The following is a 26,506-nucleotide window of genomic DNA, read 5'->3' as shown; positions in this document are numbered from 1 at the left end:
GTGCTCTCGGCAGCTGAGCACAGCAGGGGTGTCCCCTGCGAGACCACGGCAGTCCGGGACCCCCAGGGCATAAGCTCTCTCAGCGCGCGGGTCCCCGGCGACCGCGCACGCCGCCCCCGCTGGCCCGCGCCACGCTCCGCCCTGGACGCCGCTCGTCCCGGAGCGGGGGTGCGCGGGGGGTGGGAGCGGACCAGCTCAGCCTGATTTACGGCTCTGCTGAAAACCGCTTCGCACCCGCAGCAGTAGAAGCGTCGCGGCGGCAGCGGCAGCAGCAGCTGCAGGGGCAGCAACAAGTCGGGTAAGTGGGCATCTGCGCCCGCGGCCCGGCCCAGGGGGCGCGGCAGAGGGGGCCGTCCGGGCTAGGCAGTAGGTCCCGTCCCCGTACCACGGCGGGGAGTTGGGCTTCTCGGCCCCCGCCTGCGGGAACTCGTGTGCGCATGTATCCACTCTGGCACCGACGGGCTGGCACGCTGCGGGGCAGGGGCGGGGAGAGCCGGGACCCCCGAGGCACAGTCATTTCCAGCTTGCCCTGCGTAGGCAGAGGAAATTAGGGCTTGTCCGCCCACCCTGTGAACTGGAGCTTCCTCTGGGTCATTGAAACCTTGCGTACTCCCGGAGTGCGTGATTACCCATTTCCCCATGCAGGGATTCCACCCCTTCCCCTTGCTCCCTAGAATCCCGAGTTCCCCTTCTTCACCTCTGGCCTGAGTTTCCGGCCAGCGTTGGCATCCTATCTCCAGAAAACCCGTGGTCCAACAGCCCGGTGTAGCACAGGAAGAGGGTCCCCTCTTTGGGGGCCAGAGGCTTATTAACCTGGAAGCTTTGCCTAGCTGTGTGGGGACCGTTGGCGCCTCTACTTCTGAAGAGGCTGAGGGGCCTAGGAACAACACTTCTCAGTCTAGACCTCTGTTTGGGGCCCAGCGCTTGTTACATTTAAGAAGAAACCCTTCCTGGAGGGAATAGATAGGCGCTGCTTGTGGAATCGGGTTGCTAGCAGTCATCTGTTGCTAGGGCTAAGATAATAAATGTCTGCAAGGAAATAAGAACTTCCCGTTATTAAAAGAGTTATGCTGATACCCACCTGGTTCAAACTTTTGCCATCCTAGAGGTTTTCGTGTTAAATCAGACAGGACAAATCCAACCAGGACACTCTGTTTTAATAAAATCTTGTCTGTGGCCCCACTTAACGTCCAATAGTATTTGACATATTGGGTTTCCAGATTTCAGTAAATCTGGAGTATTGGGGGGGCATCATTATTATGATAACACTTTGAGTTAAATCATCATGGCAATAATTTAAAAACAAAATTAAGGGCAAAAATCTCAGGTTGAAAAGTTTGCAGCTGATTGTGTGCTTAATGCCACTGCACCTAGTTTGAGTGATAACCTTTCCTATACTTGAGGAAAGACTGCTGAGCTTGCTGTCTTAGGACCTGTTTTGGCAATTCATGTGAGTTTTTCTCATTTTTTTTTTGTATTCATGCTTATCAGTGTCATCAGTAAAATAGGACACTTTTTTGCAGTTACTGTACTAAATTCAGGAGGGCAGGAAACTTGAATTCCACGGTGGAATCTGACACTGTCCATTTGACCTTGGATTAATTACTTTACCTCCTTGCTCCAGTCTTCTCATCTGTGGAAAGGGAATGTTACCCACCTTTTTTATCCTAAGCAGAGTTTGGCAAAATTTGTCTATAAAGGCCAAGTAGTAAGTAGTTTTGACTTAGCCTGCTGTAGAGCCTCTCAACTACTCCCCTCTATCGTTTAGTGGAAAAGCAGCAGTAGACAATATGCAAATGAGTGGAATGTGGCTGGATTTGGCCCATGGATTGTAGGTTTTTAATTTTAGTAATAAGATATTAAATGCAAAAGTAATTTGGAATTTAAAAGCCTCTGTCCTCATGGAGATGATCAGCAACAATCATTTCAGTAGCATTTTTTAAACAGACGTGCCAATTACCTGTTTTATTCTCCCCTGCCCAGGACTTTGAGAGTAATGCAACAGAAGGCTTTTGAGGAAAGCAGATACCCCTGGCAGGAGTCCTTTGAGAATGTCGCTGTGTGCCTGCCATTCCGCTGCCCGAGGTGTGGGGACCATACCAGATTTAGAAGCCTGTCCTCATTGAGGGCCCATCTGGAATTCAGTCACAGCTACCAGGAAAGAACCCTCTTGACAAAATGCAGCCTCTTTCCGTCCCTCAAAGACACAGACCTAGTCAGTTCCTCAGAACCCCTGAAACAGGGAAAATTGCAGAGCTGTGGCAACATAGTGAAGCAGAAACCGAGCTATGTTAACTTGTGTAGCATTTCGCATGAACACGGCAAGGACAGGAAGCCATTTGAGGTGGTGGCAGAGAGGCCTGTGTCCTATGTGCAGACCTACACTACGGTAGACCTACGTGCAGACTCGCTGGATGGCCCGAGGTCGAGTCCTGGCCTTCCCACCTCAGACACCAAAGCAGCTTTCGAGGCACATGTCAGAGAAAAGTTCAATCGGATGGTCGAGGCTGTGGACAGGACCATTGAGAAGAGAATCGATAAACTCACCAAAGAGCTGGCCCAGAAAACGGCTGAACTGTTGGAAGTTCGGGCAGCTTTTGTGCAGCTGACTCAGAAAAAGCAGGAAGTGCAGAGACGAGAGCGGGCCCTGAATAGACAGGTGGATGTGGCCGTGGAGATGATCGCAGCGCTGAGGCAACGCCTGATGGAATCCGAAGAGGAGCTTCTCAGGAAAGAAGAGTAAGTGGCGTTGAAACAGGATGCTAACCCCGTTGCTTTAGGCCCTTCCCACCCCCTCACAAGTTACACTCGAATGTTAAGCAAGGTTTGGTTTTAATCACTTGCAGGTACCTTGGCTACATCTCCCATTGATATAGTTGAATGTAGGAGGCATAAGGCTTTTAATACTATTTACCCTCTCCACTGTGGTCTCCAGCTCAGCAACATGAAAGTCGAAATATCGAATTCCTTCTCACTTTGGAAACTGTAAACCACTACAAATAATTTTTTTAGAGAGAGGAGTAGTGCAGTCTGTTCATGGGACCCTTTCCTGGCCGTGGTTGTGGGTGGGGTGGGGAGGGGGGGTGGGAGGGAGCTGAGAGGGAAGGCAGAAAGGGAGTACCAGGGGACCCTTTCCGTCTCACTGACCGTCTCCAGGCAATAAAATCAAGAACATGAGAGGCTGTCTTGTTCAAGTATACTCTAAATATAAATAATTTTGGCTTCTTTGCCATGTTGGATTACCTGTCCATATTAATTACATGTCAATAGCAGAGAATCTGTTAATTATAATTTTTATTTTGAAGAAGCAGACATTAGGATACCCAGAGGAAGCTTCTGAGATTTCCATACTCTTCTGATTTAAGTTTGAGAATTTTCTTTTTGTAAAATACTAGACTAAGTCATGCCTGCTTGCAAAGAGTTCACACGGGTTTTTACAAGTTATAGGTGATCAGAGAAGCTATTACTTTAAAAATTATCACACTTGGAAAAGCATTTCCTTATCAATGAGTATGGATTCAACCCAAACTAGAAAAGTATATGTAACAATGCAGTGTTATTTTCCAAATGCTTAATGTTGGATTTAATTTTCTTTCTTTTTTTTTTTTTTTTGGCGGTACGCGGGCCTCTCACTGTTGTAGCCCCTCCCGTTGGGAGCACAGGCTCCGGACGCGCAGGCTCAGCGGCCATGGCTCACGGGCCCAGCCGCTCCGCGGCATGTGGGATCTTCCCGGGCCGGGGCACGAACCCGTGTCTCCTGCATCGGCAGGCGGACTCTCAACCACTGCGCCACCAGGGAAGCCCTGGATTTAATTTTAAATGGAGGCTCAGAATTCACAGAACCAAAGGATGTAAAAATTGATTGACTGAAACAGCCTAAAAGGCAGGTTTTCAAATAAGTTGAGTTCTATTATACAGATTGTCTTAATTTCATGCTTTCTTTGCCCTGTGGCACTCTTCTATTTTGTGTTCTCTCTTAAAATGTAGTAAATTAAAGCTTCTCTACTTGGTAAGAGGCTGAGAAACTCTATATATTAAAGAGATCATCACTTGCTATTACTAAATGCTTACTGCCTACCTAGAGGGAAAGCCTGCTCTGCTCAACTAGATGATTTTAAAATCATGTAGTGAGGACGGATTTGAATCAGCCATTGATTTATTGATACTCTGCTCCTAGGGAGATGATCTCCATCGAAAAATGTTTCTCTCTTGGTTCTTGATGTTCCCTGGTGGGAAGCTAGTGCCTTGACCTGCTGTAGCACCCAGGGTGACTAACACTGCACCACTGAAAAAATGGCACATGGGGTTGCTCTATGTGCAGAGAAAAGCCTAGAATTAAATTAGTGATATTTCTGTGTGATTGACGAGCACTGAATTTAAAAGGCAACCAAATTAATTGTGTGCATTTACTTGTTTGTCATGTTTTATTTATTAAGTACACAGGTAATAATGGACATGGGATTTGGGGTGGTGGCGGCTGCCTGGAGTATGGGAGAACAATGTGACGGTAGGGAGGAGCATATGGTTAGATGTAGGTTATTGTCAAGGATCTACCTTTTATTTTGGGTGGTGTGTTCAAGGGTGCTTTGTTATTATTATTATTATTTTTTTTTGCGGTACGCGGGCCTCTCACTGTTGTGGCCTCTCCCGTTGCGGAGCACAGGCTCCGGATGCGCAGGCCCAGCGGCCATGGCTCATGGGCCCAGCCGCTCCACGGCGTGTGGGATCTTCCCCGACCGGGGCACGAACCCGTGTCCCCTGCTTTGGCAGGCGGACTCTCAACCACTGCACCACGAGGGAAGCCCAAAGGGTGCTTTATTATTAAAAATAACTGGTTAACTAACTTTAGTAAAAGTGGGCCATGCATGAATCCATAGTGATAATATGTTATATATGGTTAATCCAGTGCTGTTACCTGAGGACCAGTTAAAAATTTAAATATACTTGTAAAAAAAAAAATTTAATGGGGTAAAATTGTATGTGTTAAAAGTCCTCCCTCCTCACCAAACATCCCGCACCCCATCCTCTGGAGACAGCCACTGTTTAGTTCAGTGACTGTCCTTCTAGACCTTTCCTGTGTCCATACAATCATACGTACTTTTTATGCACATACAGAGTTACTGTGTTTTCCCAAGTGGAATCATGACACATACTATTCTAATCAGTTTGTTACTGATGAATACATGGTTTTGTTCCATTTTTCCTGATGTTAAAAATAATGTCTCAGTTAACGTCCTTGTACATATATCTTCATTCATGTTTTTAGGTGTATACCTGAGGGTACATTATGAGTTGATTTTTAGTATGACATTTTTGAACTACCAGGGGAAAAAAAAGCAATGACATTTAAAAAAACACCTTAAATGAAAATTCAGTGAAACTGCCTTAAACTTTTAAACATAAAATAAACAAAGTCTTCATTTTGTTAAGACTTCATTTGGCCTGTGCCATTAATTTCTGTATTCAAGCCTCAAATAATCACTCTTTCTGTACATAAAATAGAACTGAAAGAGTCTTCTTTCCAGGAAGGACAGTGGAGCTCTTGGTCTGAGAGAGCAACTGTGGCCAACAGCCTCAGTGGCTACAGTGTCTAAATCCCCCACCCCAAAATGGGGAGCAGAGCAAGCCAGCTGCCCATCTGTCACACTACTGAAACCAGGGTGATTTGACTACATCTGCCTGGCTGGGCCACGCTCCTTCCTTCCACCACTCCCTCACAGTGCTAAGCCTTCCACCAAAGAGATGGCCTTTCATATACAGAAGACCTGCTTGGCCAACGAACATACCAGGAGTTGTGCTCTCCTGTTAAACCCCTCCAAACGAGCTCTCAAGGCCCATTTGTGAGAAGAAGTAGGTTGTTACAGTCCCATTTGAAATTGACTTAAACTCTGGGGACCCTTTAAGACACAGATAGTAGCTTTGGTTTAAAAAAAAGCAAACACCTAGTATTTGACATTCACATGAGGCTCTCTTGCTTATGGATTTCCCCCATAACTTTAAAATTCTTTCTTTCATACTGAAAAAAAAAAAAAGACTTGAGGGCTGATTCTGCCTTGAGGCCATCTATAGGCTGAATCAACTCGGATTACAGAAGTCATATATATGCTCTGTAACAGAGGAGGCTGTTTGAACTGGCAGTGTTTTGTACTTTTGTCCTGAGTCTCATTGTACCTCCACAGAGAGGTATCTGTATGTTTTTGGAGTGCAAATCCAAGAAAGAAACTGCTCATTGTCTTCACAAAGTTTGTGCAACTTTAAAAGTCCTATGGAAACAGGTACTTGTATTTACTTGTTCAGGAGTATTCAGAGCTTGCAGGGTAGCACTGCCCATGATCAGGTAAATCAGTCCTAGCCAACCTTGCAGTAAGGTGTCCCTTAACAAGAAAGGACAGATTGTAGCTGATTCCTGGCTGAGCTGGTGACCTGGGCTTTGGAGAACATCAGTGTAATAGCAGTAATCCTAAATTTACTTGCACACTCATCTGTTGGTAAGGTTGGAAGGCCCTGACTGAGCACCTGTGATGTGCCCAGCACTGTGCTAGGTGTGTTTGGGGGACATGAAATTCTTGGTCTTTTTCCCTAAGGAACTTACATGCTACATAGGAAGAATAAAACATACCCATGTTCAAACTCAGGGTAGTTTGAAAAAGTGCTTACATACAAGCCACAGTTTCAAGTTGATGAACATTAGAGAACGCATTTTCCCCACGTGGTGAGGCCAAACTGAAGGAGTGAGGAGGAAAGGTGGGATTTGCATTGGTAGCTGGAGGACAGTGACATTGAAGGACATCAGAGAGGTGACTGTTGTAAACGAACCCTGAGGGGACGTGTAATTTTAGTTCTGGAAGGTACCCACCTTCATTTTACAGATTTGGAAAATAAAGCCCAGAACAGTAGAATGACAAGGACAAAAATTGAGTAGCAAAGCTGAAACAGGAACCCAAGTTCCCTATCTCTCTGCTGAGTGCTTTTTCCATTAATTCACTGTGCTTCAGCCAGACTTTTGAAAATACGCCATCTGCCCAGAGCATCAAGACTTAGGTAATACCAAATCTGGCCCATTTTGGAATGGCTTGCTTCTCTGCTGTGTTGAGAGGGCTGCCATGGTGACATCATTTATTTTTCTGATGAGATTAAAGAAAATGTCAGGTGGCATCAAAGGTGTTGGGAAATGGGGAAATGGTGGCGTCATCAGTATAGTTGATATTAAGCTTCTGGAACACCAACCCAGGACTTGTAACTTCCAACAACGGCTTTTAACTTGATCCTCTGGATGTCTGTTCCCTGTCAGGGTAGAGTACGTGCCACTACCAGCCTTTGATGGCAGTGAGGGACCTCTTTGTAATTCCATCTCTAATTTCCATCCTGCTCCCTTGCGAGCTATGACAGATAGAATCTCTCCCTTCTTCCTTCATCATTTGACTTGTTCCCAGCCTGGTGTCAGCCAGAAGACAAATCTTTACTGAGTGCTTGCTGAGTGCCAGGTACTATTCTAGGTTCTGGTCATACAGTGATAACCAAATGAGTCCAGTTCCTGCTTTCATGACAGGAGTAGACAAGCAGATAAATTAGACATTAAACATCATTAGGGGTATGTTAAAAGAGACATCGAGGGGTGGCTTGAACCAGGAATGTCCATTTAGGTTTCTATCCAAAGCTGGCCATAGAATGCTGTCCTTTGAAGGACAAGTTTGACTTGGTAACTTGCTTTGCACAACTAAACCCTCTTGCCACTTAATTACGTCTTTCCCAGTTTTGATCAGCTAAAGCAGTGCGTGGACAGCGTGGTCTCCAGACAGTCGATCCATAGCTAGGAAGCAGGCCGAGAAAAATCATGTCAGATGTAGAGTTCAGTGGGACAGGGAGGTATCTGTTTGCTCCACATTTTACTGCATTTATGTAAATGGGGCCTCTCTATCCAGGCTGTGTTCCATGCAGACTTACGAACCAATGTAGGAAAAACTGGATGTCAAATATTCCCTCTTAGAGATGGCATCTGGTAAAATTTGGAGACCCCCCCCAAAAAATTTCTATTTGTCTCTCTCATGTCTGTCCCTCCCTCCCCAAACTACCCTTTCTGTCTGGACTGAGGGGCTTAGAATGTGGTTTTGATCTATTTATAAGAATAATTTGACTTTCATCCTTAGAGTTATTTTTTAAGTTCTTAATTAGAACCATATATTACACTTTTTGGTGTGTTCCAGGAAGTTAAAAAGGAGAGATGAGGCAAAGGGCTGACAAGAGTAGAAATGTGACATGGCTCCCGATGTGGGGCAGGTGTGGGTTCCACCCTGTGGGCCCCGCCAGGGATACAGGAGCTGACCCCGAGCTCTGAGTGTGCAGCCTGGCTTCCAGTGCTCGGAGGTGATTGGCTCCAGCTTTATGATTTGCCTTGTGGCTGACATTACAGTCGGTCTGAGGTGTTCTGTGATCAGTAGCTAGGCTATTTTTAGCCAGGGGTATTTTTACTGTTTCATATACCTCTGAAGAGGTTCATAAATCAGTAATGCAAAATGAAATTTAAATAACTTGGTAGAACTTTGCCCTTGGGATAAGAAGCTGTTAAAGGTGTTGTTTAAGAACAGGAGAGAGAGGGCTTCCCTGGTGGCGCAGTGGTTGAGAATCTGCCTGCCAATGCAGGGGACATGGGTTCGAGCCCTGGTCTGGGAAGATCCCATATGCCGCGGAGCAACTAGACCCGTGAGCCACAACTACTGAGCGTGCGCGCCTGGAGCTTGTGCTCTGCAACAAGAGAGGCTGCGATAGTGAGAGGCCCGTGTGCCGCGATGAAGAGTGGCCCCTGCTTGCCACAACTAGAGAAAGCCCTCGCACTGAAACGAAGACCCAACACAGCAAAAATAAATAAATTACTAAGACTCCTACTCCCAACATCTAAAAAAAAAAAAAAAAGCGCTGGATGTTTAAAAAAAAAAAAAAGAACAGAAGAGAGGCATCAATTTTAGATCCCACCTTCATTTCTGAAGCAGGTACCTGTGTTGTAGGTTACTTACTGGTTTTATGCCCCAATACTTGTCTGGAAAAAGAGACAAGGAAACCTAAGTATCTTTTAGTCAGCTAAAGATTTTTGTCTAGAGATGTAGTTAGACATCTCATGCATTCAGCAGAAATTTGTGGAGTCTCTGTTGTGTGCTGGGCTCAACATTAGGTGCTGTGGGAATCACAGTGTAGGAGCAGGCCAGGGCCCTGAACTCGCTGATTTTGTGATTGACGGCGTCAGTGGCACGACGAGTCCCTGCAGTGTGTGCTGTGATAGGCTGCATGGTCTGCGGGAGAATACAGCAGGTCACCCAGCCCACATTTAGGCGAGTGGAGCCCTCAGGTTAGAGGGATCATTAGAGTGGGGGCTTGGGAAGGGACCCTGGGGGAGGGAACAGCATCTGCAGAAGAAAGCATCTGGCTTGTAGGCTGAGTGGAGTTCACTGATGCTGGAGCAGAAAGGAGGTGATGTGCAGTGATGAGACCCAAGGGGATTGTAAGGCTAAAGGATGTCCATGAAAGGTGGAAACGTAGGGAGATAGACATGATAAATGGTTTGTGGATAGTAGATTACAGTGAGTGATATGATCAGTGTGTCGTCCCTCATTAACAATGCATAGTTTGGGACTTCCCTGGTGTAGTGGTCCAGTGGGTAGGACTCCGTGCTGCCAATGCAGGGGGCCCGGGTTCCATCCCTGGTCGGGGAACTAGATCCTACATGCCGCAACTGGGAGTCTGCATGCCACAACTAAGAAGTCCACATGACGCAACTAAAGATCCCACATGCTGCAACGAAGATCCAGCATGCCGCAAATAAAACCCTTCGCAGCCAAAATAAATAAGTAAATATTTAAAACAAACAAATAAACAAAAGCAATGCATAGTTCAATGCCAATGTAAAATCGCAATGAACACCACGGTGCGTTAACGTGCATTTCCCTCTATCTCTACACCTGCTTCTAGAGTGTGTTGTTCACATGATAGTATATCTTCGATTTTTTTTGAAATTAACCCATCTTTAACCCACTTCAGAAGAAGGAATTGAAGGGGTTCAATCTGTAAAAAATAAAATATTATCTATGTTTTAGACCTTTATAACCATCCTGTAAATAAATGAGTGCATGAGTGAACAAATATTTTTTTCTCAATAAAACTTTGATTGTACTGAAGGGGCTTTTTCACTCAGTGCTTCCTTCTACTGTGTTTGTTTCTGAATGCCTGTGAATCTCAGGATACTGAAAGATTTCTAGGTCTGCAAATCATTCAGCATGATAACGAACTTCAGGCCAGTTTCTTATACTATAGTGGTATTCTGGTATCTTTTTCTTTAGTATCAGATATTGCTTTAAATAAGCATATTTTCCATCGAAGCTTAAAACCTGAATTTCAGTCATTTTTAACCTTTTTAAAAAAAATAAATAAGAAGTCAAAGATAGGGCTGGAAGCAGCCTAGAATCAGTTAATTTCCCCAGAGCTGGTCTGCACCCATACCTGGACTGAATTTCACGTTTGCCCTTATCTTCTCATCTGGCCTTCCAGCTTTACACTGTATTCTGAGTTAGGGTTGAGAACTTAAAATAAAACCACACAGGTCTTTTACTCTGCTGTCTGATAGCATGTGTTATTCTTTTTCTTAGTCACATTCAGCCCAGCTTTGTAATTTTGTATTTATTTCAGTATTTGTTTCTTTTAATGTCTGCTTCCCCCACTATGTGAGGGGTCTGTGCAAGACAGCCGGATCCAGCCTGCCACCTGTTTTTGTGGAGCCCCGCGCTAAGAATAGTTTTTATATTTCTAAATGCTTGAAAAAAATTCAAAAGAGAAATAATAATTCATGATATATGAAAATTATATGAAATTCAAATTTCAGTGTCCATAAGTTAAGTTTTATTGTTACACAGCCTCTGTGGCTCTTTTGTGCTAGGCAGACTTGAGTAGTTGCAACAGAGACCGTATGGACTGCAGAGCCTAAACTATTTACTCTCTGGCCCTTTACAGAAAAAGTTGGCTGACCCCTGGTTAGACAGTAAGCTTCATGAGGACAGCCACCGGTTCGTGAATGCCCTCGCACTAAGCCCAGTACCTTGTAGCATTCAGTAGATGTTTGTTGAGTTCCTGAATAATGGAGTAAATAAATGTATGGATTGTGGCTGCATCGTACTAGAGTTCTAGCCCACGTCGTCCACCCTTACCAGAGCTCTGAGGTTTAGGATCACCCTGTACACGGCATGGCAGCAGTTCTCAAACTTTTTGGCCTCGCTTCCCCTTACGCTCTTAAAAAAATCTGAGGACCCCAAGAAGCTTTTCTCTGTGTGGGTTTTATCTATCAATATTTACTGTATTAAAAATTAAAATTTAGAAAGTAAAAACACTAATGCATATAAAAATAATGATATTCAATCCATTACTTGTTAACATATTTTTGTGAAAAAGAATAATTTTCCCAAAAACAATTTAGTGAAAAGAGTGGTATTGTTTTCAAAGTTTTGCGAATACTTTTAATGCCTGGCTTATTTAATAGGAGGCAGCTGAAACTTAGTTCTGCCTTCAATGTGTTGCAAATTTGTTGTTTTGGTTGAAGTAGATGAAGGAAATCCAGTCTCACACAGATATGTAGTAGGAAAATGGAGAGGTATGTTAACAGCCTTTTGAGAGAATAGTGGATATTCTGCTTTGATATTATGCCAGAGCTTGACAGTTGGTAGCTTCTCAAAGGTTAACTGCAATGTGGAATCTGAAAGCACATCAGTGAACGAACACTCCCTTCTCCCCTCCATTGAAATCCATTGGTCTGTCTTGCACTTTGAATGGATATTTTACTGTTTGGAGTATAATGATTAAAGAAAGTACAAATATAAAGTAGTTAAATCTCTGTCTTTTTCATTCAGGAAATTCACAAGATTCCTTGGGAAAATAAGACGTGTTTCTGGATATTGTTAATCCAGACTGAACAGGATGTGAGAGGGGGATTTGAAGTTGTGTACATGTGCTATTCCACAATTAATCACTAGTTTCTGTTCCTGTTTTTACCTAATACGGATACCCAAACACAATCTCAGTATGAACTTCTCCAGCCCTTGTCTCGTGTAACTTCTCTCTTAAAATGAAATCATCACTGTTTTAAATGTCTTTTTTTTTTTTTTTCTTAGTTGATGTGAAACATCCATAAGCTGAACCTAGGTTAGCATTGGTGCCAGGTTGTTTGGAAAAAAGGGTATTAACTTCTTAGCTTTAGGGGACAAGATAATTGAATGAGGGAGGTTAGAAAAAGATGCTTCATTTTTACAACATAACACTCCACAATCAACTAGTGGCATTAATGTTTTAAAAATTTTTATATGGAACCGGTAATAAAACATCACATGATTTAAAAATGTAGCCACAATCATAAGCTGTATTGCATTCAGATTTTGTTTTCTTGCTTTTGAGATGTTAATTCTGTGGGATTAAGCTGTCAAATATTGCTGTCTTATATTCTAAACTGTAACAGCCTGAGAGCTCAAGAATAGTAAATATGCACAGAGAGAAAAAAAGACTGGAAAAAATACACCAGAATGTTCACAGTAGTTACCTCTGGGTGGTAGATTATGGGTCATTTTTTGTTTCTTCCCTGTCCTTTTTAAACATTGACTACAACAAATATTTATTGAATATTATGTGTCATGTACTGAGTGATGGGCTTACAGCAAAGAACAAAAAGCTGATTCAGTCCCTGCTCAGTTAGATCTTCCATAGGTCACTTTTTGTATTTCCTATAATAAACATGAAACATTTCTGTAATGAGATAAATATAGTAAATATTATAAACCAAAATGAATTGAAAAAATATAGTGGCTCTTTTTGCTATGTTTTTGGTTTTGGTGGGCGAGAGGGTTGTGGGTTTTTGGTTGTTTCCCCTGTAAGTACCAATTTGGAGACTGGTTTATGAGTCAGTTATCCTAAACGTCACCAAACATCACCAGTAAACATCACTTGACTCCAAATGAATTGAAGCCTTGATATTGGAAAGAGGAAGGAGCAGCCATTTCCTGGGCTTTGTTTTCGGTGGTGCTTTTGAGCTGTGTGAAGATATCCCATCCAAGCGTTCTCAGTTGTAACTAAGAACCATGACAGGGCTGGATGTGGCACCTGGATGGACCCTCCACTGTTTTGCTGCTGGTTGGGGTTTGTGACTTACCTAGGAGGCAGGTCAGAGCCAAATGACGGCAGAGCTTGAAAACTGGCTTGTGTCCGTGGCTTGAACAGCTTGGAAAGTGCACATCTTCTATGCAGGGCTCATACGGAAACATCTGGAAATAAACTTGAAACTTAATGATGAAAGAGAACTTTCCAAAAGGACTCTTATTTCCTATATGTGACTACTTCTTAGCTCCTGAAAGATAATGGAATTATTATGGGCTCTGGGTTTATGTTTGATCTGGATAGGAAACTAGAAAAAAGGGGACTGGTATGATGAGCAATTTTTGGAGTGAATCATTGTTAGAACCAGTCTCTTTTCTGTTTTTATAAACATAGAATTTTATAAATATATAATATAACATTTTACAGAGACGTTTGACTCTGTAGGAAGTGTCAGAAAAGTTTCAGTATGGCCAAGTGTGATGTAATATATTTATGAGAGAAAAGTCATGACTAATTGTAAAAGTGGCTCCCTGACCAGTTGTACAGAATAAAGGATCTGGAAGCCACCACCAACTGTTTTGCAAAGACCTTCTTTGAAACTATGACTTCCTGAGCTGAACATCCCTGAAGTTCTACTCTCAAGAAATTATGGAGCTTAGCAGAAAATAAAAATCAAGTGGAGGTTGAGAAGATTCAGAGAAGGCAGTGAATTTAATGAACTCTCTAGAACAACTGCATGAGGTTAGATTTAAGAAAACATTTAGATTTTTTAATCTAAAATGAATGAAGTTTAGGGGAACAATGATCAGAGTCCTTAGAATCTTGGTTCTGCGTGAGTAGAACATGGCCAGAAACATGAGGGACCGCTCTCTGAAGGTTGCGAGTTCAAAGACACATAAAGGAAATACTATATCCAACAGGTAGTGAAATTATGGAAATCAGTAGCTCCAGTGAGTGTGACAAAACAGACAAAGGGGATGGCCAAAAAGATCTTCATGATTTCTTATTAAGTGAGGCAAAGCAAATGAGAGAATTGTGATACTGTATACCTGGTAGTACTGGTGTGTGTGTGTGTGTGTGTGTGTGTGTGTGTGTGTGTGTGTGTGTGTGTGTGTGTGTGTGTGTGTGTGTGTGTGTGTGTGTGTGTGTGTGTGTGTGTGTGTGTGTGTGTGTGTGTGTGTGTGTGTGTGTGTGTGTATTTGTAGAGATGTTTGTGAGGATGGTTACCAAAATGTAAACAGTGGTGGTCTTAGGATAATGGGGTTTCAGGTGATATTTTCTTCATTATATTTTAATGTGTTTGAATTTTTTATAAAGAACTTATTTAGTTATAATTCAGTAAAGTATTATTTTCATACTTGCATTAGAAATAAAAAGATATAGTAATATAGTTATTAAAATTTTTCTGGATCTCTGAATCACAATGAATTATGTAGGTAAAGGTATTTTGCTCAACTTTTTAGGGAAGGGCAACCTCAACATTGCTTCTCCTATGTCAGCTAAAGTAGCTTCCCCAACAGACCTTGGATCTACCTCAAGATGGCAGTTCTTGGACTGTTTCATTCTTAGCTCAGAAATATACTATTGGGGCTTCCCTGGTGGCGCAGTGGTTGAGAGTCCGCCTGCCAATGCAGGGGACGCAGGTTTGTGCCCCGGTCCAGGAAGATCCCACATGCCGCGGAGCGGCTGGGCCCGTGAGCCATGGCTGCTGAGCCTGCGCGTCCGGAGCCTGTGCTCTGCAACGGGAGAGGCCACAACAGTGAGAGGCCCGCATAATGCAAAAAAAAAAAAAATATATATATATATATATATATACACTATTGGACATGGTGACTCCTTTTATATGCTTTGGTGCTCAGTGTGGCCTCTTGCTTCCATACTTCCTTCCCTGTAGTCTTTTCTTCCCCAATAGCCAGACTTTTCAAATGTAAGTCAGAACTTTTCTCAAAAGTGGCCAGTGGTTTCCCATCTCATAATAACATCTGGCACACTGACCTGTGAGGCCCCGCCTGGCTCCCTGCTCTGGCTGTCCTCCCCTCCCCACTCTGCTTTGTCCTTGCAGGCCTCCTTGCTGTACCTCAGGCCATTCTGCACATTCCCACCAAGCACCTGGCTTGCTCTTCCCAGCTATCTGCATGGCTGTTCCTTGCTTCCTGGTGTCTGTTCAAATGCTGCCCCATCCAAAAGGTTGTCCTGACTTTGCTTTCTATAGTTTCACTTACTCCTTCCCTTCCTCCATCATTTGCTGTCCCCGTGCCCTGTTTCTCCTTAGCACTTATCACCATATGACATATATGTTTATTTGTATATTTTATAGTGACTGTCTTCTACTAAAATGTAGTGTCTAAATGTGTCACTTAAAATGTAATTTTATCTCTTTTATCATGCTGTGGCCATACTGCCTAGGGCAGTACCTGACACATAGTAGGCACTCAGTAAATATGTATTGAATGAATGAATTCCTGTCTCGCTTCTGCATTTTGTGTTCTGATGTTTTTGCCTTGCAGAGAAGTGGTTACATTCAACCATTTCCTGGAAGCAGCCGCTGAGAAGGAGGTTCAAGGGAAAGCTCGGCTCCAGGACTTTATTGAGAACCTGCTGCACCGGGTAGAACTGGCGGAAAAGCAGTTGGAGTACTATCACAGCCAGCAGGCCGCTGGCCTCTGCCGGGACACCAGTGAGCACGTGGTGAGTCACGCAGGCCCCACACCAGGTGTGAGGGCTGTGATATATCAGGTGGGGTCAAGGACGGAAGAAACGGGAACTGGAGAATGATTTGCAGGAATTTTCTAGACATCATTTGAAAGCACTGCCCTGGCCATGCCTGTGTCAGGGAAGTGATACAGGTGAGTTCAAGACACTTGGAAGTAAACAACATCCTGGATGCACGGTCTCCATTTCTTCACTCTCCAGCTCCACACCAAGCTGAGTTGGTAGAAATATTTTTATATTGTAGAATGACAGTTTGAAGTATACAAAGAAATCATCTGTCCCTACCTTGGTGTCAAGTATATTGGAAGTTATTATCCTGTTTTGGAGCTCTTCAAGGAATCTTCTGAAAACTTCCATGCTTCTTAGTTAGCAAAATTTAACCACATTTTTTCTTTAATAGGAAGGAAAACACTATTTGGTAGTCTCTATTGGTGAAACATTCTTTAAGTAGATTTTCAAAAAGGCTAAGAAAAATTCACAGGTGATATGCTATGATACATTTTTGCATACAATTTTACATATGGTTTCAGGGACTTAAAAAACGCCTAGAGCCCAAATGAGAACCCTGAATATGGATGAAGGTCCAGACTCTCATAAGTGGCTTTTTTTTTTGGCTGCATTGGGTCTTCGGTGCTGCGCGAGGGCTTTCTCTAGCTGTGGCGAGCGGGGGCTACTCTTTGTTGTGGTGCACGGGCTTCTCGTTGCGGTGGCTTCTCTTGTTGCAGAGCATGGGCTCTAGGTGCGCGGGCTTCACTAGTTGTAGCACGTGGGCTCAGCAGTTGTGGCGCACACAGGCTTAGTTGCTCCACGGCACGTGGGATCTTCCTGGACGTGGATTGAACCCATGTCCCCTGCATTGGCAGGTGGATTCTTAACCATTGCGCCACCAGGGAAGGCCCTCATAAGTGGCTTTATCAAGATTACCTGGTCTCTTCAGAGGGTGGGGTGTTTACAAATAACCATGCTGTAGGTGTCAGAGGTGGACGGCCATATTTGCCCTCTATACAATCTCCTTGGTGGTGTAAACAACAAAGCCAAAGAATGGATTTTTGAAAACCTAAAGTGGTTTATTTATAACATTTTCATTATCCATTGAATTTTATTTATGCTTACCACCTTCCCAGAAGATTTAAAGATGATTCTTTTACTAACCCCCAAATGGACTATATATATGAGGAAAAGAAAAATAGGGAACATTTATGCTAACCAAAAGGTTAGGAAGGTTGCTACTGGTTGATTGAAAAGTTTAGGTTGAGCAGTCTGGAGGCCAAGATTAACAGAATACATGATTAAATAATCGAAGAAGGAATGAAATGAAAGGCATGTGGATAAAGAAGGAAGACGGGAGGGAGAGAGACAGCAGGAAAGAACAGAGACATGGAGGAAGGAAAGAAATGAAGAATCTTACACAGTGCCTACTGTAGTAACGTTCCCTCAGCCTTCGAGCCGTACAGCTGGGCAAGCGCCAGAACTTCCCAGTCAGGAACAAAGTAGACTGGAAGGAAGTAAATGTGTCATGCTTGTGAGGTTTCAGTAACTGTCATCAAAGCAGTTTCAGCTACGTGACGTATTTATTATTTTCCAGGTGGGTGTCTGTGGTCTCCTGAGAAGGAACGTTTATTCCCCTCCTCGATTCCCCTGTCACCTCCTTGGGAAATGCAAGAGTGCAGTCTCGGCTGGAGGGACACTCTGAGCCCTTTCCTGCCTCCTTCTTCCACCTTGCCATCTCTCAGGGGAGGGTTGTGGCATGAGGTCACCGAGCCCAGATGTGAGGTGAGAGGGCCTGGCTTCTAGATCATTCCCACCCTGCTTCTGACTGGATGAGACAGTTTGTCTTCCTGGGCCTATCATTCTTCTATAAAATGAAGCAGTTGGACTAGATGCTGTATAAGGGCTTTTGGCCTCTTAAATTCTGTGATCATCACCTGACTTTGGTGATTAGGAATTCTAAAATTAAAATGTAGCCATGATATTTTCAGTATTTAGTCTTATTAGTAACCCAGAACTAAGAAATGTATAAATTATTAGTAACCCAGAGCTAAGAAGGTCTCAGAAAATAATGGAAGGCAATGAGAAAGAAAGGAAGCCCATTAGTTCTCGCCTTTATTTATATTTCTGTGCTCACTTCTTCTGCTGACTTTACTTTTCCAGCTTGGAAACTGAACACCTTTTAAAAGACATGGCCAGTCCTTACTTCTCATCCTGCTGTATCATGTAATCAAAAGTTGAACAGCATCTCAGCTCTTCTAGTCAGATGTATAGATATAAAATTATGTGTGTGTATGTGTACACGTAACATATATATACACACACGCACACATAAGTATGTGTATACACACACACACACACACACACACACACACATACATGTACATACAAATACGGTAGGACATTTAATTAATAAATATTTGTTTCTGTTCTCTATGTCCCAAAACCTGACATCATCTGCCTTCTTCAGATTTGATCTACATAAGGAAGAGTTGACTAATTCAGATCAAATAAAGTGCAGTTAAGATTGTAGCAGGGAATTTAGAAGTGAGAGCTGTCTGTGAGTAGGGCATGATCAGGCTGTAGTGAGGTCAGCTGACTTTTGGAGGGAGAACACATTGCCCTGAGAAGACCAAGAATGAGATGTTTGATTTCTGAAAGTATGGGCAGATGTGGTTTCCCCTGTTTCCATGTATAGTCCTCTAAACTCTACTTTGGACCATAGCGTACCACGTTATGAGACAGTCTACAAACCCTAAGACCATTTTACCTTTTTACTTAGTCTGTTTCATCATAATAAAATACATTCACCACGTCTTTGATGTAATTAAACTACTCAGTCTGGCCTCTCTGGTATCTGTGGCTATGGATACATGGAAGAACTTGGATTCTTTTAGCAGGAAAACCTTTGAATCGTATCTTTAGTAACCAGTTTGGCCCAGCTGAATGAAGGTGCAGGGCACCAAGAAGCCTAGGCTTCTGGAGCCTCAGCCCCGCCCAGGAGAGCTCCTTGCCACAGTGCACCCCAGGATGGAGTAGAACTTTCTGACTGACTCCCCCCACCTCCGCTCCCTCCTCCAGAACAGTGGGGAATGCTGTCAGGAGCCTGGCTGGCTCTTGCCATCTCCAACAAGGCTGCTGTACAGAAACAGTGCAGCCTTGTCATCTCCCTTCTTTTCCAGCCCCCAGTTCCCTCCCTCTCTCCTCTTCCCTCTTTTTCTCATTACCACCTCCAGAGAGTAGTGACATTTCTAGATTGACGTGTTAAATTGCTTCTTTCTAAGATGTCTTCTAGCTTTAAGATTCTTTTGTGCTCTAGAAGAATTTCCTTCCCCCTCATGTTTAGTGCCTTTTCTGAAATAATGTTTCGGCATATGTATCTTTCCCTTAATCCTCTTGAGCATTTATGTTCTTTTTCACCTGGCTGATTTCTAAAAATGTAATATGCTTACTCAGGTAATTTGTCTGTATGCTCAGAAACATGCTGTCGAATTAGACACAAAGTGACCTAATATCTCATTTGCCAAAATCACTCACAGAACTGCTCAAATGGAAGGTCATGAAATAGCTTGGATAATCTTATTTTAAGCATTGCATTTATTTCCTGCAGGTTGCTAAATTAGGACTAGCAGTAATTCATTTAACATATTTACTGGGGATGCAGTGCTTACTGGGTGCTGAGGAAACTGCTGTGAACGAGATCGATGAGGTCCCTGGTCTCAGGGAGGAGGGGCACACAATAAGCAAACAGATAATGAAGATAATTTCGTATAGTGAAGATCCTACTATAAAGAAAAAAGTAAGATGATATGTTTGAGATGGCCACTTTAGCTTTAGCAAAAAGCTTTCAAAAAAAGCCTTGCTGAAGAGGCAACATTTGCACTGTGACCTGAATAACAAGGACGCAGCTCTGTGAGAATTTGGAAGTGGAATATTCTAGGCAAAGGAATAGGAAATGCAGCTGCTTCAGGAGGGAACAAGCTTGGCATGTTTGAGTGGTGGGTGATAAGTCAGAGAGGTAGGAAGGATCCAGATCAGGCAGGGGCTTCTTGGTCATATAAGGAGTTTGCATATGTTCCACTGCACACGGGGAAGCCATTGGAAGGTTTTAAGTAGGAGGTGATCTGTGTTTTAGCAAAATCACTCTGCTGCTCTGTGGGGAATTGACTGGAGGGGTGCAAAAATGAGCGACAAGTTAGAAAGCTCTTCTCTTGTGGCAGATGAGGGGGGATGGCAGCTTGGGTAGAACCGAGTAGAGAGAGGTGAAGGGTATCGGATATGTTCTTGGAGGAAAATTGACAAGACCAGCTGGCCTTGCTGAAGGATTAGATTTAGCTGGCGAGGGAAAGTGAGCAGTCAAAAATGAGTCCAAGGTTTTGGCCTCAAAAATTGAGTATATACAGAGGGGAAGTTGGAGGAGGGCTAGGTGTCCAGTTTCCCAAAACCTATCATAACCTGAGACACCATATTTGTCTTTTAAGTACTTAAATTGGCTCTCAGTGCAAGGTTATTTATATTTTTTCAACCTGAAACCTTGACCAAGGACTCTCTTGATCCCCATCTTCATACCCTCCTCTCCCTAAATAAAAAGAAGACAAAGTAGCTGGACCAGGAGAAAATGGAGGTAGGTAGTTGGGCTAAGTGGGAAGAGCATCTCCATCTGCCTGAGGCTGTGGAGGCCTCTTGTGTTCACAGGGAGGAGAGCACATGAAATTCTTTGGTGCCTGTGATATCGGCCCCACCTCCACCCCAAGACTCATAATCTAGCAGATCACTGTTGGCCTTTTCCCTGTGAGAGAAGCACACACACACACACAACTTCTGCATAAAATTCCAAAGGGAATTATGTACCCATATGCAATACATCATCACACTATATGCTTGCATACATACATAAAGTTGAACATATTTTGTCATGCCTGAATAATAATAATTTTTTTTTAAGTGGGAAAGTATTTAAAAGGAAGGAAAACCCTGTAAGTTTTTAGAGTTTATATACACACTAAAACCCATTCAAGGAGCCCAGCTGATGGGGAGCGGGGGCAGGCGGACTAGGAGAAAGAGGGTAGAAATGCTGATGCCTTTGGGGTTCCCGGAAACTACCAGTCTGGTGTTTGCCGGAGCCATCTGTTCCCCCTTCTTTGTATATTGCAAGACCTCATGACCCTCACGCAGGGAATGTGCCTTTTTCTGTTCACGTTTACTACTCTCATGCCAAACCCAGCCAGCATGGACAGGGTCAGCAATAACGCGGACTTTCAGTTGTGTCCCAAGGCAGAAGGCAGGAGTCCCATCTTACCTTCCTAGGCACGTGACCCTCAGAAGTCTGCTGAAGAAAGCTGCTTTCTGATTTGCTCCTGACTAAAGTTCAAGCTTCACACAGAAGACCTGGAGGAAGATCCTGTTATGCTGAGCTTGGTTTCTCCGGTGATTTGAGTATAGCAGGGATGCATGTCTTGGCCACGCTGCGCCAGGATGGCCCTTTCTCCACATTCTCTTTGTTGTCCTCTTCTTCCGTCAGTCTGCTTGCGGATGTGACACCACTTCTTTCAGTAAAGGCTGCATGAGGGAGGTTGGGAATATGCTATAAATACACTTGCCTATAAAGTGTCTGGTGACATGTGGAACACAAAATGATAATTATCATTTATTCTGCAAATGATATTCTGAGCCCAGCCACAAAAGTGCATGCAGATATTTTATTGAGAGTGGAAAATAACCTCAAAGATAGATGGCCTCAGGACATTTGTGGAGTTGGTCTTCGTATGCTCTCATTTTAGAAATGATGTATTTTAGGCAATAAACATTTGATGCCAATTTTCCCCGTAGTTGATACACTGTGACCAGACATAGCTGTAGTAAATTAGCTGCAAATACAGCCTGAATCAATCAAGAAATAATGGCACATCATTCCAGTTTTTAAAAACATGTTTCTTCAAGTGTTGTTCTCTTGAGGGGCTGTTTAACTTTTTGAAATTTTTGAGATCTGCTGATACTGGCTTCTTGGAAATCTCAGAACAGGGAGCCACAGAGGCTTCCTGAGTAAGCAGAGCTGAGCATGAAACGTTCTTGTTCTCCGCGGTGATGGATGGTGCCATGGGCAGTGATCCCGATACCAGTTACCGGCTTCTTTAATGGGAATACAGTTTCTTAAAAATATAAGCAACGAGGATTTTAAAAGCCGAATCCAGCCTTTAAGTGACGTAATGTTTTGTCTTATTTGTTTTCCTTCAGCTTACAGATATCTCCTCAAATAGGAAATCCAAATGCCTGTATGTATATCTTTTTATACTTAGGCTATTTGATATTGTTTGCATAATATGTGTTCCTGTTGCACTTTATATGATATCTATAATATAAGTGGCTTTGAGAGTTTCAGGAGAAAATTTACCTCCTTGTGTACCTAACTTTCTAAAATGTGGATGTGACTTTTAACTCTGCTAATAGTCTGTGAGTATACGGCAGTATGATAGTAATGCAGGAGTCTTTTTAAAATATTGTATAATATAACTTTCTCTTATTGTGCTATAGTGTAGTCGTAATATCTCTATAGCACTATTAATGTAGTGTGCACACTAATTTATATATATATACATTTATACTGTGAATCATATACTTTATGATAGCTGTACTACAGATGTTTGAATCCCCGAGAAGTCACTTAAAGAGTCAAGAGATAAGGGTTCTCGTCCCATCTTCTCCATAGACCACTGTATGTATTACCCTGGATAGTCATTTAAGTTTTCTCTACCTCAGTTTTTATCACTGGTAAATAAGACTAGTAATATCTCCCTGGGAATTTAGTATCATGAGATCACTTCATGAAGGCCATAGAAATTTTTGGAAGAAAAATATCAATATATATTATTTGTTTTACTGGCAGCATTATTGCCACCTTAGCATGCAGGGGTGATTGTTCCATGAGTAGTTTTTATTCTTTTAAGGATTTAAAGAAATCTTTCTTTCTGCTCATCTCCCTCCCCGCCCCCAACCATTTGTAGAAGCCGAGGGCACCCACATTCTGTGTGTAACCACCCTGATCTCAAGACCCATTTCCATCCAAAGGGAAGGAGCTACCTGAAAAAAGCCAAGGATGACAGAGCCAGCATGCAGCCTGCTAATAAGTCCATGCACGAACAGGCCGAGTCCGCAAGAGAACTCTGCAGACCAGCAAAGAAAGGGGAGCCTCTAGGATTTACCCGGAAAGGCAACATAAGGCCCAAAATGGCCAAAAAAAAGCCAACAGCGATTGTGAACATCATCTGAAAGGGTGGATGGCTCTGGACAACCACCACTGGGCTTTGGGAATGTTGTTCTAGGGGTCAGTAATGTTCTTTTAGACACAAGCCATCATAAAACACATTTCATGTCCATACAGGCACCTGGATTAACCAGAATTTAACAAACGGAAATCTCGGTGAACCAGAATTTTTTACAAGTCCCTTTTGGAAGCAAGAGGCAAATTACAGAAAGAATTTTTTTAAAATGCAAGCAGTCTTATTCCAAACTTTTAGTAAAATGAAGCTCCAACTTCTAAGATGGTTAGCCCGTCTCCAGCCGTTTCCACATCTGGAGTTCTGTGCAGTGGTTAATTCTCAGGCCCAAGGCCAAAAAAGATGTCAGGCACTGGAAAAAAACTCAACCTGTGCCCCCTGCTCTGTGAGTTGTGAGGCAAGGAATGGGAATGTAAAGTCCTGTTAATAGTAGTGAAATAAACATATTTTTGTTTGTTTTTAACCTTACCCTCAATTACTTTGGGAGCTTCCAAAATAAGGCTGTTTCCCTGAGTATTCTGATTAATCAAGATTTCAGTGTTTGGGCTGCTTCAAGGACTCGTTCTGTCAGACTTCAGTTGTCATTTCGACAGACTGTTTTCTAGTTTGTTTCATTCAGGTTTTTGTTTCCCTGGATGCATGTTTATTCTTACTTTGATGCACCTCTGTTCTCTTCTTTGGCTGAGTATTCTGCACCCTAAGACCACGCTGCCAGCCTCTATCTTAATAGCTGCTTCTACTGCTATGGTTGGGGAGGATAGTAAAACACTTTTGATCGGCACCCATCACCAGTTCAGGGTCTGAATGGTTGGATGCCAGTGGATTGCACATTTAGTGCATTGTGAGCCATCCCGGAGACACCACAGATGTTACTCAGCCCTTTCCTAAGACCTGCTTCCCGGGGGGTGTCAGCATCCTCTCTGTTAGCTGTAGGCATGACTTTCTCCTTGCTGGCCTAACTTTTTCCACCTCCTGCTGCTTCTGTGCCCTTTTATGACTAAAATACATGTTCTTACCTTTCAACCAAGTATCTGATGTATTTGCTGTATACGGCCTTCTAAAGTAATTTCTGAAATAAACATTGCATGTGGGATCCAGGATCTGAGATTGTCCTCCCCGCCCTGCCTCCCTAACATGGCCTTGGTTTCCATAAAGAACCATCTGTTACGAACCTCCTGCTTTACAATTTTCTTCAAGAATGAATTTCTGTGTTACTTTTTTTTTTTTTAATTAGCAATATCATCAGGTCTCCTGCAGAGTTTACAAGTGCTGACATTCTTCTGGAAATAAGAACAATTATGTCCACAAATATATACATTTATTTGTATAAATGTACAGCACATAACACATACAAAATATATATGTCAAGTATATTAATAATTTATTTTTAAATACTCATGAAAAAGGTGTGTGTTTGTGGTGGGTGGTTTTTAAACTATATATTTTCATGTAAATTGAATTCTCTTATTTTAAAAATTAAAGCTGTAACCTAATTAACATTAGTAGAATTATGATTGTTATTGCAATAAGCATCAGATTAGCAATGCATTAAAAATAGGTAACAAAGCAATTACTTAAAATGCCAGTAAATTGAAAAGTGTAACTTATACAAATGCTTTGAACCTATCGTAGTGAAAATGTTAATTTTTGAATCTTCACCTTGACTTTTGGCTCACGGGGGTGGGCTTTTCACGTGGCGTATAGGCAACTATTAAGTGGGAAAATACATTGCTGTGAATATCACTGTTTAGGCTAACACTAAAAACTGTAACGTTATAATAATTATTCATTTGGAGAATTAATCTCCTTCAAGGTTATTTATTATTGATGTTTATACCATGATTGCACTTTAGCCTTTTACATACTAAAAACTTGACTTGTTTGTTGTATTGCATGCTCTTTGTCCCATAATGTGTATGTGCAATGACAACAGTTTGCTTTTAAAGGTGATAGAAGCCAGATTTTTTCCCCATTTTATTTAATGTAACTTACATTTTCACTTTTCATTTAATATGCCTAGAGGGCATGACAGCTCTCTTTGACAGTGGTACCCAGTGACCTTAAGAAAGCACCATAATGTCATATCTACTCTATGTACATTACACAAGAGAAATGATTTTAAGGTTTATTATATTAAAAAAATTTTTTAAGTTCTAACTAAATTCTGACTCTTACATAAGGTGATGCATTATGTATACTGTGCTTCCTTAGAGGCATAAATTTGCTTTTGAGACATGGGAGCCACCTCATGCTAAGGGATATCCCATTTACATGCCTTGGCCTGAGTCTTGTGCCATGTCCAACTTGGGTCTTATTTTTAAATATTTTCTGTGTCTTAATAGGCAGTCAACCTTAGAATTGCTTTTTTGAAGAAATCACCAAAGTTTCTGGGAAAACATGTTCAAGTTTAAACTGAAGAATGGATCTAATTTTATCATTTGCTTTGTAAGGAAGAAATCTTTATTTCAAACCTTCTTTCATTCTCTTTTCCCAAACTAGGTTACAGATTCTTAAATGCAAAGTTCAGATAACTTAGACACTGTTTTCCGGTATTCTTCAGGGTCATTTTGTTGTATGGAAGTAGGAATATTCTGTTCCCAGATTTAAAAAGAAAGTTTTTAGATTATGAAATAATAATAAAGCTATATTTATGACTAACATGTTGGTATGTTTTGTCTAGTTGAAGTGTTTCCAGGGAACCAAGTGTGCTTGTCTATTAACAGTGAACAAAATAGTTCTTCATGAATAAGTTGTTCATTGTACATATAAACACTATGATCTTGTACCTATAAATTTTCTTGAGATCTTTTTTGTTTATCATAATACTTCTATCTAAAGGTTCTTTTTACATATGTTCACACTCAGAAGTCCTCATTAAAAGCTCATTTGGCACTTTTCTCCCATCTTCCTCCACAACCATAAGTAATTTTCCTACACTGTATTTTTAAACTTATCAACTTTTAGCAGAAACCATGAACAGATTTCACAGTGTATATCCCAGACTATATGTGCTATACATTCTAGTCATTACAAGGCTCAGGAAGTGATCAGGATAGTTAACAGAATTATATCATTGGTACAATTACTCAGCCATTGGTCTTCTAAGAACCACGGAATTAGGAAAATTTATGGGATTCCATTTGTTCAGAAGCTGTTAGAGTTGTTAGGGAGGTGACCTCAGTCTGTTCTTATGCCTACTCTTGTTAAAGTTAATGGGGTGCTCGCTTCGGCAGCACATATACTAAAATTGGAACGATACAGAGAAGATTAGCATGGCCCCTGTGCAAGGATGACACGCAAATTTGTGAAGCGTTCCATATTTAAAAAAAAAAAAAAAGGTTAATGGGTTCACCAGGTCATATTGTTCTTGAGAAATAACTGTGGCATTCTTGATTATCTCTGGGCATTAGAAA

At 42.3% G+C, this 26,506-nt stretch overlaps 1 protein-coding gene, 1 long non-coding RNA gene and 1 other non-coding gene across 3 annotated transcripts in view; 2 read left to right on the top strand and 1 right to left on the bottom strand.

Annotated features, from left to right (window-relative positions):
- On the top strand, positions 1-25,953 carry ZNF365 (zinc finger protein 365). Its single transcript, XM_060034939.1, has 5 exons — positions 1-298; positions 1,984-2,739; positions 15,627-15,807; positions 22,054-22,091; positions 22,821-25,953. The coding sequence occupies exons 2-5, from the start codon at positions 1,997-1,999 to the stop codon at positions 23,083-23,085; spliced, it is 1,227 nt and encodes a 408-aa protein (XP_059890922.1). The 5' UTR covers positions 1-298; positions 1,984-1,996; the 3' UTR covers positions 23,086-25,953.
- LOC132440000 (uncharacterized) overlaps positions 21,018-26,506 on the bottom strand; it is a 137,100-nt gene continuing 131,611 nt past the window's right edge. The window contains exon 4 of the long non-coding RNA XR_009522477.1: positions 21,018-21,378. This is a non-coding gene — a long non-coding RNA (uncharacterized lncRNA). The remainder of the gene's footprint in view (positions 21,379-26,506) is intronic.
- LOC132440087 (U6 spliceosomal RNA) lies at positions 26,311-26,417 on the top strand. Its single transcript, XR_009522498.1, has one exon. It is a non-coding gene; the product is annotated as a U6 spliceosomal RNA (small nuclear RNA).

This window comes from Delphinus delphis, chromosome 16 (assembly GCF_949987515.2).
Source record: "Delphinus delphis chromosome 16, mDelDel1.2, whole genome shotgun sequence".
Classification (NCBI taxonomy): domain Eukaryota; kingdom Metazoa; phylum Chordata; class Mammalia; order Artiodactyla; family Delphinidae; genus Delphinus; species Delphinus delphis.
Note: the sequence above shows the minus strand (reverse complement) of the source record. Positions and strands in the feature narration are given on the sequence as shown.

Excerpts from the sequence above, each read along its gene's own strand:
- ZNF365 (XM_060034939.1), top strand. The coding sequence starts at position 1,997 with ATGCAACAGAAGGCTTTTGAGGAAAGCAGATACCCCTGGCAGGAGTCC. Across the intron at positions 15,808-22,053 it reads GGGACACCAGTGAGCACGTG|CTTACAGATATCTCCTCAAA; the intron begins GTGAGTCACGCA and ends GTTTTCCTTCAG. Across the intron at positions 22,092-22,820 it reads AATAGGAAATCCAAATGCCT|AAGCCGAGGGCACCCACATT; the intron begins GTATGTATATCT and ends AACCATTTGTAG.